At 27.6% G+C, this 11448-nt stretch overlaps 1 protein-coding gene across 1 annotated transcript in view; it reads left to right on the top strand.

Annotated features, from left to right (window-relative positions):
* The window catches only part of LOC100161290 (carboxypeptidase D), a gene marked incomplete in the record, with an annotated part of 36210 nt that overhangs the window by 12383 nt on the left and 12379 nt on the right, over window positions 1-11448 (top strand). Inside the window, 2 exon segments of the mRNA XM_008181194.3 lie at window positions 727-824; window positions 9805-10032. Coding sequence (XP_008179416.1) covers window positions 727-824; window positions 9805-10032 — 326 coding nt within the window.

Genomic DNA, 11448 nt, shown 5'->3' with positions numbered 1-11448 from the left:
CAATTGCCTTATTTTATCGAATCATTATCTTTACCTAACCCGTATATAGCTTGTGACTCGTGTAAAATATTATTTAATAAAATATAAATTTGACATAATATATACAGCCTCTATAAAATAAAATAAAAAATGTTTTCAAACAAGTCAATTGACGGAATTTGATTAAAAATACTAGAAAATGAACTAAAAAAGCAAAATATGACCTAAAAATTTGAAAAAATGACCTAAAAAATTTAAAACGTCAAAAAATGCAAAAATATGCAAAATAAAAATTTCATAGATGGATTTGTAGTTACATAATTCAAATTATGTACTTACAAAGCTATGTTTTACAATCACCAAAAAAAAATGCACTTTCCTATAAATTCACAGCCCTATTAATAAGTATACAGTTACATTTTAGAAATTAATATTAATTTAAATAATATATTTATGACATTTTCTTTTTTTTTTAATAAATTAAATTAGCTTAATTTATTATTCATAATCATAGACAAAGTATGGCTTAACAGAAACAGATCGTTTTGGAAAATTGTTCCACTAATGTGGTATATAAATTTACTATTTTGTAAATCAAATAATATAAATGTGAATGTGTTTGTTATTCTTAGACCAATTCTTAACATATGGTTTTCATAAGTTAAAATGTAATATTATTTTACGTAACATAAATATTGATGTTAGGAAAGTTTATATTTACCTGAGGTATTTTTTATTTTGTTTTAGTTACAATGCATCAGTGTATCGAAATATTTTGGTGAAGAATGATACTTTACGTTCTACAACTGTCAACTTTACACTCCATACATTAAAACAATCGTCAGGTAATTTAATGGATAATATATATTTTCCCTCATAGATAAGTTATATTCAACAAATAATTTATTTCGATTTTTCCTTTTTTTATATATAAACTGGTGATTTACATGTTTATAATATTTTGCATGGGATTACTAATAGGTGGTGGCGTATATTCTGTTATAATAATTAAATAGTAGATTTATGTTAACAAAAATAATTTATTATAATAAAAATCAGCGGCGAATTGAAAGATCAGGGAAAATTTGTTGATGGGTCTATCAAGGTGTTATAGTTTTATGACAATAATTCCTTGTTTGTCAGTATGAGTGATATCCATACACTTAATTCCTAAATCAAAATGTTTATCCATTCGCCTCTGATGAAAATAATGAATACTTAACAAAAGTTTATACTGTGTATATTTTCTAGCCGACAGATACAAAATATCAATGGTCTTCTGCATGCTGATATTGGTATTGCATGTGTCATTAATAAATTGTGACTTGATAACTTTCTTAACATAATTTTACCAATGAACTTAGTAACAATGATTTTAGTCCAAAATAGTGTAAGAACAAATTAATTGATTTTGTGATATATAATACAGTAGAATCTCTATAACTCAAATTCCAACTAGTCAAAAATAAATTAATTCTCTTAAAATTGATATAGTGTTACATAAGATTAATATCTTCTTCTAGAACTTAGTATTTTAAAGCTAACGTATACCATTATATAAATGCCATTACTTTCAATCACTGATCTCTATATTTATTCAAGATGAGTTACATAGTATGTATTTACCATAGTATCTACTATCTTTATATATGTCCTTCATTTTCTCTTTGTCTCAGTTTATTTACTGACCCAATTTCTCACCAATTTGCTATAAATAGGCATCAGAAACTTAGGAATAAGAATCCCTTCTTAGCTTTATGTTTTGATTTGTATAATTTTGCAATAACTTATTTCTGGCCAAAGTTCTTAATTTAATTATCCCATGCATATTATTACAGTTGTTTGGCTCTTAGGTATTCAAAATTTGATAATTGCCGAAAGTAAGATCCATTAATTTTCAAGTCATCTTTCTTTAATTAATGTCTTGTTTTTACTTGATTGACTTTAAGCCCTGAACGTCTAACTCAGCGTCTAAAAAAAATACCTCTATCTAATCTTGAGTTATGGAGTAAGTACTGTATATAAATAATAAAACAAACTAGGTATTACGATGAGTATTATTTAATTTAGGTATATTAATAATATTAATATTTATACTTAATTATATGTGTATGTGTGTATATTTTGATGAGCTGTGGAAATCACTTAAATGTTACAAATTATTGTTATAATAATAATGCACACTTATAGTAAAATTGTTAGATATATAAACTGTTCTACACAACCCGATCACCAGAATCAGATCTCTATATAAATTTTAAATTTAATTTGAACATAAGGTTGTTAATTTTTTTGTATTGAATTTCAAGTGTTTTCCACATGCAGCTACTTCCATAGTATTAAAAATTGTATTAGATAATAATAGTTAAGATATCTTCTGGCATAATCTAATGATAATTGTTTTACTAAAATGGCTCACTGTGATTATAGTATTATAATTATTGCATTTTTAAAACTATTTTCTGATTATTTTTATATTTAAATTTTTTTTTTTTACTATTTATGTATTCCATTACTTTATAGTATTATACCAATGGTCTTTTCTATCCACTTTTTTAAGGTAATTTTACTGAACAAATATCGTTTAATAAAACTATTTTACAAATATACATTTAACTTTATTAATAATACTGGCTTTTAGAACAAATTATAGGTACTACAACTGAATAGGTTTAACTAAGCCACTAATGAGTCATTAGAAGTAGTTGCAAGTTGCATATACAGTAAAACTTCCATATAATGAAGTCTCCTGAGAAACAAAAAAAAATTGTAATGTAGAGGAATTTGTTAAATAGAATTTACGCATGATAACAACGAAGGTCGTGGCTCTCAAAAACAATTTGTTAAACAGAAAATGTTTGTTAAATGGAAGTTCGGTATATGGAAGTTTCACTGTACTTCCTATTTAATTTTTAGAAAAGCCTATTAAAATCATAAACAAAAATGTTGCTTAATTTTTTGATATTAATATGTGTTAAAATTAGACTAAGTTCTAAAAACCTGATATCAGTATCGGCAGCAAAACTAGGAGGGAAGCTAAAGGTGCAACTCTCTACACTGCAGAGTCTACAGTAACTTCTTTACAACTTAACAACAATTTTGAAAATGTTTCCCAAGGTTCTGTTTTATTCAATCAAGTCCTATAAGTTCTAAATTCTAGTTATGTTTAAATATAATCATACACATACACAAACAGAGAAAAGGCTGTCAAATTTAATTGATAACAGCGACAGTTGGTGGCTTATATTATGTATCAAAAATCTTTAGCCTAAAAAAAATATACATTTTTATACATTATATTACACTACATATTATTTACACTCATTTTATTTATTTTGGGGGAGGGGGTAATTTCTTTTAATGACTTGACGAGTTATCGGGCCTATGTTTGTATGAAATATTTAAAAACAACTATACATTATAAATTTATTTTTTTCAGTATTTAGTCATATACTAATTTTAAACAATAGTTGCTACAAAATAAATATGCTGCTTTTATGAATTTATGTTTGGTCTTGCCAGTATACTGCATTGATTTAAACTAAAGACTGATAAATGTATAGACAACAATTTAAAAGACAGTCAATATAAATAATACTATTATACAGATTTTTGGATAAGAAATTATACTATTACTTTTGTTATAGTACTTACAGTATTACTGACCTAGGTATCTATAATGATACACTTAAAAACCAATTAATTTATTTGTAGTTAACAAAATACTGTAGTTGTTACTGAAATACATAATAAAGTCAACTACCTAAACAATCATACTTCTTTAATTTTTAGTATTTTTTTGATGTACCTATTGCATAATACAAATTTTATTAAAAACTTATAATTCTATTCTATTTTTTTTTTTATTAATTTAATCAATTAAGTACATAAAACTTTGATTTTCTTAACTCAAGAGTTCATTAAAAACCTATAAAATTTTCTAAGAATTCAAAAAGAAATAAATTATTTTTGATTCTTTGGTATTATGCATGTTATTCATGTTTATAAATAAAGTATGCTGTTTACAATTTTATTCTATGTGTTCGGTTTGCTTAAATTTACTAATATGTTATCTAACAAAAATTAATTAAATTTTTTAAAACATCTACAGATGTTGATATTGGATTTAAAGTACTTTTATTCATAGTATATACAATCAAGAAAAAGGGTCTTATAATATTTTTATGCAATTTTACTTAATTTTTGATTATAATTATATAAGTGTGTCCTAGCCTGGGAATGTTATTTTACAACATTACACCTATTCAATTTTAATTTATTTTATTAATTATTTACACAATACTTCTTTAGAACTCATTGATGTTGATACATCAAACGTGGTAATTGATTTATCTCACTGGAATGTTAATGTTGATTTTGGAATGGCCAAAAGTAATGGGACTGTGGCTGTGATTCATAAGGCAACTCAGGGGATTAGAAATATCGACTCTTGCTATAGAACCAGGCGAATTGCAGCTGAAAAAGAAGGACTACTTTGGGGAGCATATCATTTTGGTACTAATACAAATGGTGTCATCCAGGCTAATCACTTTTTAAATCAAGTCGGAAATACATCGGCAACTTTACTTGTTCTAAATGTTGAGCCTTACAAAAATAATATAATGACCCAAAAGCAAGTTGAAGACTTTATAAAAACTGTTCAAAATATAACTAACAATTTTGTCATGATTTATGCCAGTTATAATACCTTAAAAAATTACTCTACCCCATTTTTATTAAAAACTCCACTATGGATAGCTCTTTATAACACACAATTAAAATTACCACCTGGTTGGGATAAATGGGTCTTATGGCAATACACAGATGGAAAAAAGGGTTTATGGCCACATGGAGTGAACGGTGTTGGCTTATGTGATAGAGATAAATTTAATGGTTCAATTGACAAACTAAGAGCATTTTGGCCAAATGGAAGTTTACCTCTTTCATGAATTAAAAAATGTTAGTATATTTTCCAAGTATCAATAAACTATCAATATTCACAATTTGTAATTTTTTGTGTTAAATTAATTTGTTGATGTTAACTCAATGATAATTTCTACATAATCAATACAGTAATAAATATACAACTTTCTATAGACAATATTGAAGGCTCATCAAAAAAATACAATCTCAACGACAGACAAATACATAATATATTATGTTTCTTAAATATTATATATAACTTTTATATTTTGGTAGTTAAAATTTTTTAAAACCTTGACTTTTTCATTTAATTTTTCATTATAATACTTGACAAATACTAAAATTTACAAAATGTATTTATTAAATAAAAGTATAATTATATTTATTTTATGAATTATAGTCATTCACCCAATTAACATATTAAGTGCCGTGCGGCCACCGGCGTCATTTGTAAATATCAAATGTATTCTTTTGCGATCGCTGGCGGCCACAATTGATCATTACTACCACGCCACATGATCGCCAGCGGCCGTACATGAATAGGATTTTATATTATTAACTTTTCCATGGGGCTCCAATAATGCAACAAAAAAGCACTGTGGCGTAGTGTGAATCATTACAAATTTTTTGATGTAATAAATATATTTTTAAAAAAAATTTTATATTTTCAAACTTTTTTGAAATAAACAGTATAACATACAAATTTGGAATGACACTGAAAAATATACTTGGCGTACAGATAATGCGTGATCGTGTGACCGCCGGCAGCCCCATGGCACTTTACATGTTAAGTGTGCGCTGCGTTTAAGATAAGATTATAATAATAAGATGTATTAAATCCTTAAGAGATAAAATTCATGAGGTTAGGTAATTTTTAACACTGCATATAATTAATTTGTTATTAAAAATACTAAAATAGAAAATAAGTCAACCAAGCCCTACTATCTATAATTGGTAAGCAAGGCAGCTCACAGATATATTTCTTTAGGGCCTACAAAATATATTTTATCTTAAAATAAATAACGCAAATAATATAATGTTTATCATCTAAAACGGGAGACACGGTTAATCAAGTCAATAATAATAAATTCATTACTTATAAAAGTCAGTAAAAATTACCTTTGTGGAAATTGATTATCAATGTAGATTATGCATCTCATTTTTTAGAAATAATGTAAATCATGATGGTCAAGCTAATTAGTAATTATTTGTTTATAACAACTTAATATTGTATTAACTTCAAACAATAAAATTATTTTAAACTAATTGTTAAACATACCTTAATTCTTATTTGTTATTTTGTCATCATTGATTACAGGGGAACTGCTTTTACATTTCTTCCCCTTACTTCACTACCTACCTAACCTAACACCACACTAAGTAAAATATAGATTTACATTTGAAAATATCAATGCATGAGTTTATTTAGTCGTTTTTATTTTTATGGTACACATTATTTTAGATTCTGAGCGGAGCGAGAGATCTAGTGGCTTTACAATGGTGTTTATTTTTTATTTTTTTATCTTGTATACATAGACCTTTTACTAAAAGGTCTATGCTTGTATACAATATTTCTACCAAAAGGGGTGCTTTGATTTCAACATATAGTATCTTATCATTTACCGAATTGGATCAAGATAGTACTTTAGAGAGGTCATTTTTTGATTTTTGATTTTTCCCAACAGTTAATTAATGCCACGGGAAAAACCTCCGATAAATTACAATAAACAGCTAAAAATGGGATTTTAATTTCTAAAATCTCCGCTCAGAAAATTTTTTGTATACAATGATATGATATCATTGGTTTTAAATTTAATAAAATCCATTGTACAGTGACCCACTTGTATTTTTAACAGTTTTTATCTAAATATGATTTTATTAACAACAGTGAATATAGTTAAAGCTATTTTTTAATAGTAAAATATCAATACATTGCATACATTTATTATTAAGTAAGACCTGAAAAAAGTGGTGGAGGGGCTTTGGCCAACTTTAACAATTTATAAATGTTATATGTAACATTGCATAACTTTTATCACTGGTACGATCTACTTATGTATATTAATATGTTAATCATCAACATTTTATTTGTTATAAATCTCTATTGATTATTTTATATTATTATATTATGAATTATCTATTAAATAACTCATAAGTCCTCAGATAATTTGTAGTAATAATATAATTATGTAATTTTCACATATACCTTTAAAATGTATGTGTGTATTATATAATATATATTATGTGATTTAGACATTTATTATTACTATTAAATGTATTATTATTATATACTTTTTATTCAAATTCAAAAATTTTAAAGAAAATGTTATTATATTACTTATTGCGTTTTGTATAATCTAACTGATCGTAACGGTTGTAAGATTTATATACACATATTATAATATATGATTAATAAACGAGTAATTATTGTTGTAGCAAATAGTTGTTTTTTTTTCTTTAAGGTAATTTGGTCATTTCCACACTTGTATACATATTGTTTAGCCGCACGTAACTGCTTTAAAATAACTGTTAACGGGGATGAAGTGAAGTATTTGGCCGCAATACGACGAGGTGTGTCGGACCATCACACGGCGAAACGTAATACGAGAGACGTATGCGAAATAGAAACGCGCTTGTACTTACCTTACCTTTACCTATATACCTGTCTTATAAGCGAATAACATTAATATTTCTTATTATTAGATTAGATTATAATATTGTATATTATACTCTGTCCCAGGAGATATCATGCCGCAGCCCCACCAAAATCGGGTTTTCTGCGCATCCCCACGCAATACCAGGGCCTGCCATAGGGGAATCGGTTTCGATAGCAGGGTGAAGTGGGGTGATGCTCAGAACCAGCGTGCTCTCTCGTGGGACAGGGTATAGTAGTCAAAGAAAATAACACTTTGGCCACGACATTACGTGCTTTGTGTATATTATATTTTTAAATATTTTCGTGCCTACGGCTATATTACCTGATTATCAAACCACAATAATAGAGCATCCACAGCAGCTGTATGATGAATAACGTGGCGGTGGTTTGGATCGCTGACATTTTGAAATTGAAAACCGAATCAAGCTTCAATAAATGTATTTATGTATACACTGCAGTGCGTTCCTTTTTAATCACTCGTGTATTACTCTTTGGACGTTTCCCGAATTCAAATAACAATATTTTTTGTTTACTCAATTTGTTAGCACAAATATATATATGTGGTGAAACGCGATGTAGAGATCTGCAATGACTTATTTTTATATGGTCATCATCGTAATTAAAGCGTTGAGTCTATATAAAATCCGAATCAGTGGCGTAGGCGTAGGCCATAACCCATACTGAAAATTCATGTTAAATTTAAGAACTTCAAACATGGTTTAACATTACAAATCCGCAGGTTCCCCGTAATTCGTAATTTTAAGATAGTCTATGAAAATTGAAATTAAGTTATTGCTAAGAACGAGTTATGTCTACGTTGTCTAATTATCTTTAATTTAAGTGGCGTATATGGGTTTTTATTTTGGGGGGAGGGGGTAGAAATCCTGAAAGTATAATTAATAATAATAATTCTAAACACACATGCTTTTATTTTCTGAGTGGGTTCAACGACCCTAACTACCCCTCCCCCATAAATACGCCTCTGATCTTAATAATTTATTGACGATTACGTATAAATGATAATGTTGCATACTACTTTTTAAAAGTTATTTCCGTCCATTGTCGTAGGTACCGACTTGGTTTACTATTTGTTTTTATTTTATTAATTAACTAGGTACCTAAATTAATAACTATACTTTTTGTGTGACATTTAAATTCGTGTCATCAAAAAAAAATATCATTTAAAATATTTTATTTCAGTTCAATGATCATTCAAACTAAATTTGATTTTCTTAACATTTAAATATTTGGTTCTATAAACTTTTGAGATAACCTATCACTTTATAAATATAACATTCAACTATTTTAAATTAAAATTGTATACAACCTTAAAAATATAAATTCGTGATAAAATTGGTGGCCCAGGTTGACTGAAATTATTCCTATACACAGTATACACCAACGCCACTGTTTTGAGTGCATCTATATTCTTTAATATTATAACCATACATAGAATACGACAAAGGTTTTCGCAACAACCCTTCAGGAAAAGACAAAAAAAAACAAAAGCAAAAACATCTTATAATTATTAAGGTGCTCATAAATAAATATCTATAACGAGACACTTATATCGTTTGATGTTTTAATTCGATGGTTTGAAGTCTTACGCATCAAAGATATGACAGGGTAAGGGTGCAGACGCTGGGCATATAAGTTATATCATTGATTATAAATACTAGTATTTATAATCAATGGCTATGTGTTCAATTGTAGTTATCAATGCTTGAATTGAGGCAGACGAGTCTATCTTATTTTTAAAAAATATTTATGCGTACCAAGCCTTTTAATTGTAGGTATTCTCATCAATAAGACTATGATTTAAATCATCAGGTACGCACATTTTTTACCTTTCAATTTTTTTCCCCAAATTAAGCACTCGATATAACCACGTCGCTTGCAGACGCGTATGACCGTACTATGATGTGTGTATTAATCGGCCATTAGAGCGTGCAATAAAAAAAGAAGACATTTTTCTTCAGTGATAAGTTTGTAAGAAGAAAAATTTCACTTATATTCTTGCATGAAAAAAATTATGTTTTTGCGTGTGCGTGTATAGTTGGACTTAAGTAGTTAACTACTTAAGATAGTTCAAAAATCAGTGAAGCACTTCAATGAGCTTGAATCCCAGTAATTTTGTTTGATGTTCAAAAATATCGTACGAGACCGGAGATCGTCTCCAATGTCATCCAAAATCCTTTAAAAGTTACATAGGTACTATATACGGGTAACACTTTTTTTTCTTTCAGCTGTCGATTTGAGTACGATAGAGATGAAGCACGGACAGAGAGACGGTGATGGTTTCCCTATTCCCGTGGCGTTCGTGCACCACAATTACGATCGTCTTGTATCCGCGTTGAACTTGATTAACGTCAACTATCCAAACATCACCAGATTATACACCGTGGGCAAAAGTGTGCAAGGGAGAGACTTGTACGTGCTAGAAGTTTCCACGAGTCCCGGACGACACGAACCTGGTAATGTTTGCATAAGTGGTGGGAGGGTAATGTTTTAGCTCCCCCTCCATTAAAAAAATCTTCGTAGAATTTATTGTACATTAATGCACTAACAAACACATATCATATTATAATTAGACTAAGTAAATTAGGCATAACCATAAATCACAATAATCACAATTAGGGTTTCAATCAATAGTTTAAAAAGTTAAAATGTAGAGATCACAGTGGCGTAACCAGGATTTTTTTTCGGTGGGGGGGGGCTGATCAACTTTTACACTTTTACACATTAAATACATACTAGCACAGATAGATAGCTGAAAAGTGTTAATACTTATAGGTACAGTGGCGTGCTCAGGGGGGGAGGTTAGGAGTTATATCCCTCCCTATTGTCTTCTTTTGCGACCTACAGAAAACCACTTATTAGTTATTACAGCTGTTTAGAGTCATTAATTTTTTAATAATTATTAATTTTATTCGTTGAATCAACAAGCTTGAAATTTAATACGAGGCTCTTAATATATTCTTACAATAGCAGTTGAAAAATATATAAATTCAGTCACAATTTTTTTTCATAAGCATTTAGTTCGAATTTTGACCGATTACGAAAAAGTATTATTTTGACGCAAATTATTTTGAGTTAGAAATTCATAAAAAATTTTATTTTTAAATTTTAAATCTAACTATCTAAGATTTGATAATTTAATACAAGATTCCTCATAAGTTTGTCTACTTTAATCAAAAAAAATGTTTACTGAAAAGTTAAATTAAATTTTTGTGAGCGTTTGAAGTTCAAATTTTAATATCATTGGATATTCACTCGATTTCTTATGTAGCGATTTTCTTATATTGTAATATGTTCTTTTTATAGAATATATAACAATACATTTTTATTTGTTTGGTCAAAAATCATGAAAATATAATACACGACCTAATATATTTTTACAATAGCAGTTGAAAAATATTAAAAATACATATGCACAATTTTTTTTCTATATATTTAAAGTTTTAATTTCGACAACATTTATCAAATTTAAAATTTAAAAATGCGGGTAAGTGGATGTCACCCTGCTGTATAGTAGGTTACAAGTGAGTCAATGTATAATGGATTGTATTAAACTACTTGAGTTCAATGATATATGATAATTTGTATCCAGGATAAAAAAAATAAGTAAAAACCATTGTAAAACTATTAGCTTATAAAATGATTTAGTAGTTAAAAATGTACCTATATACCGGGTGATTCTTTTATCATTGAACACTAATTATTTCAAAAAGACTAAATTTTTTGAAAATATTTTTTTACATAGTTTCAAGTCGCTTATAAAACAACGTTTTACTTAAAAAATTATATTTTAAATATTTTTATCCTTATAATTTTTAAGTTTTTATTTTTAAATGACAACATAGGGTTTAAATTTTATATTCCAAAGCAGA

This window comes from Acyrthosiphon pisum, chromosome A2 (genome assembly GCF_005508785.2).
Source record: "Acyrthosiphon pisum isolate AL4f chromosome A2, pea_aphid_22Mar2018_4r6ur, whole genome shotgun sequence".
NCBI classification, from domain to species: domain Eukaryota; kingdom Metazoa; phylum Arthropoda; class Insecta; order Hemiptera; family Aphididae; genus Acyrthosiphon; species Acyrthosiphon pisum.
The sequence above is the reverse complement of the archived record's forward strand: the minus strand, read 5'-3'. Positions and strand labels throughout refer to the sequence as shown.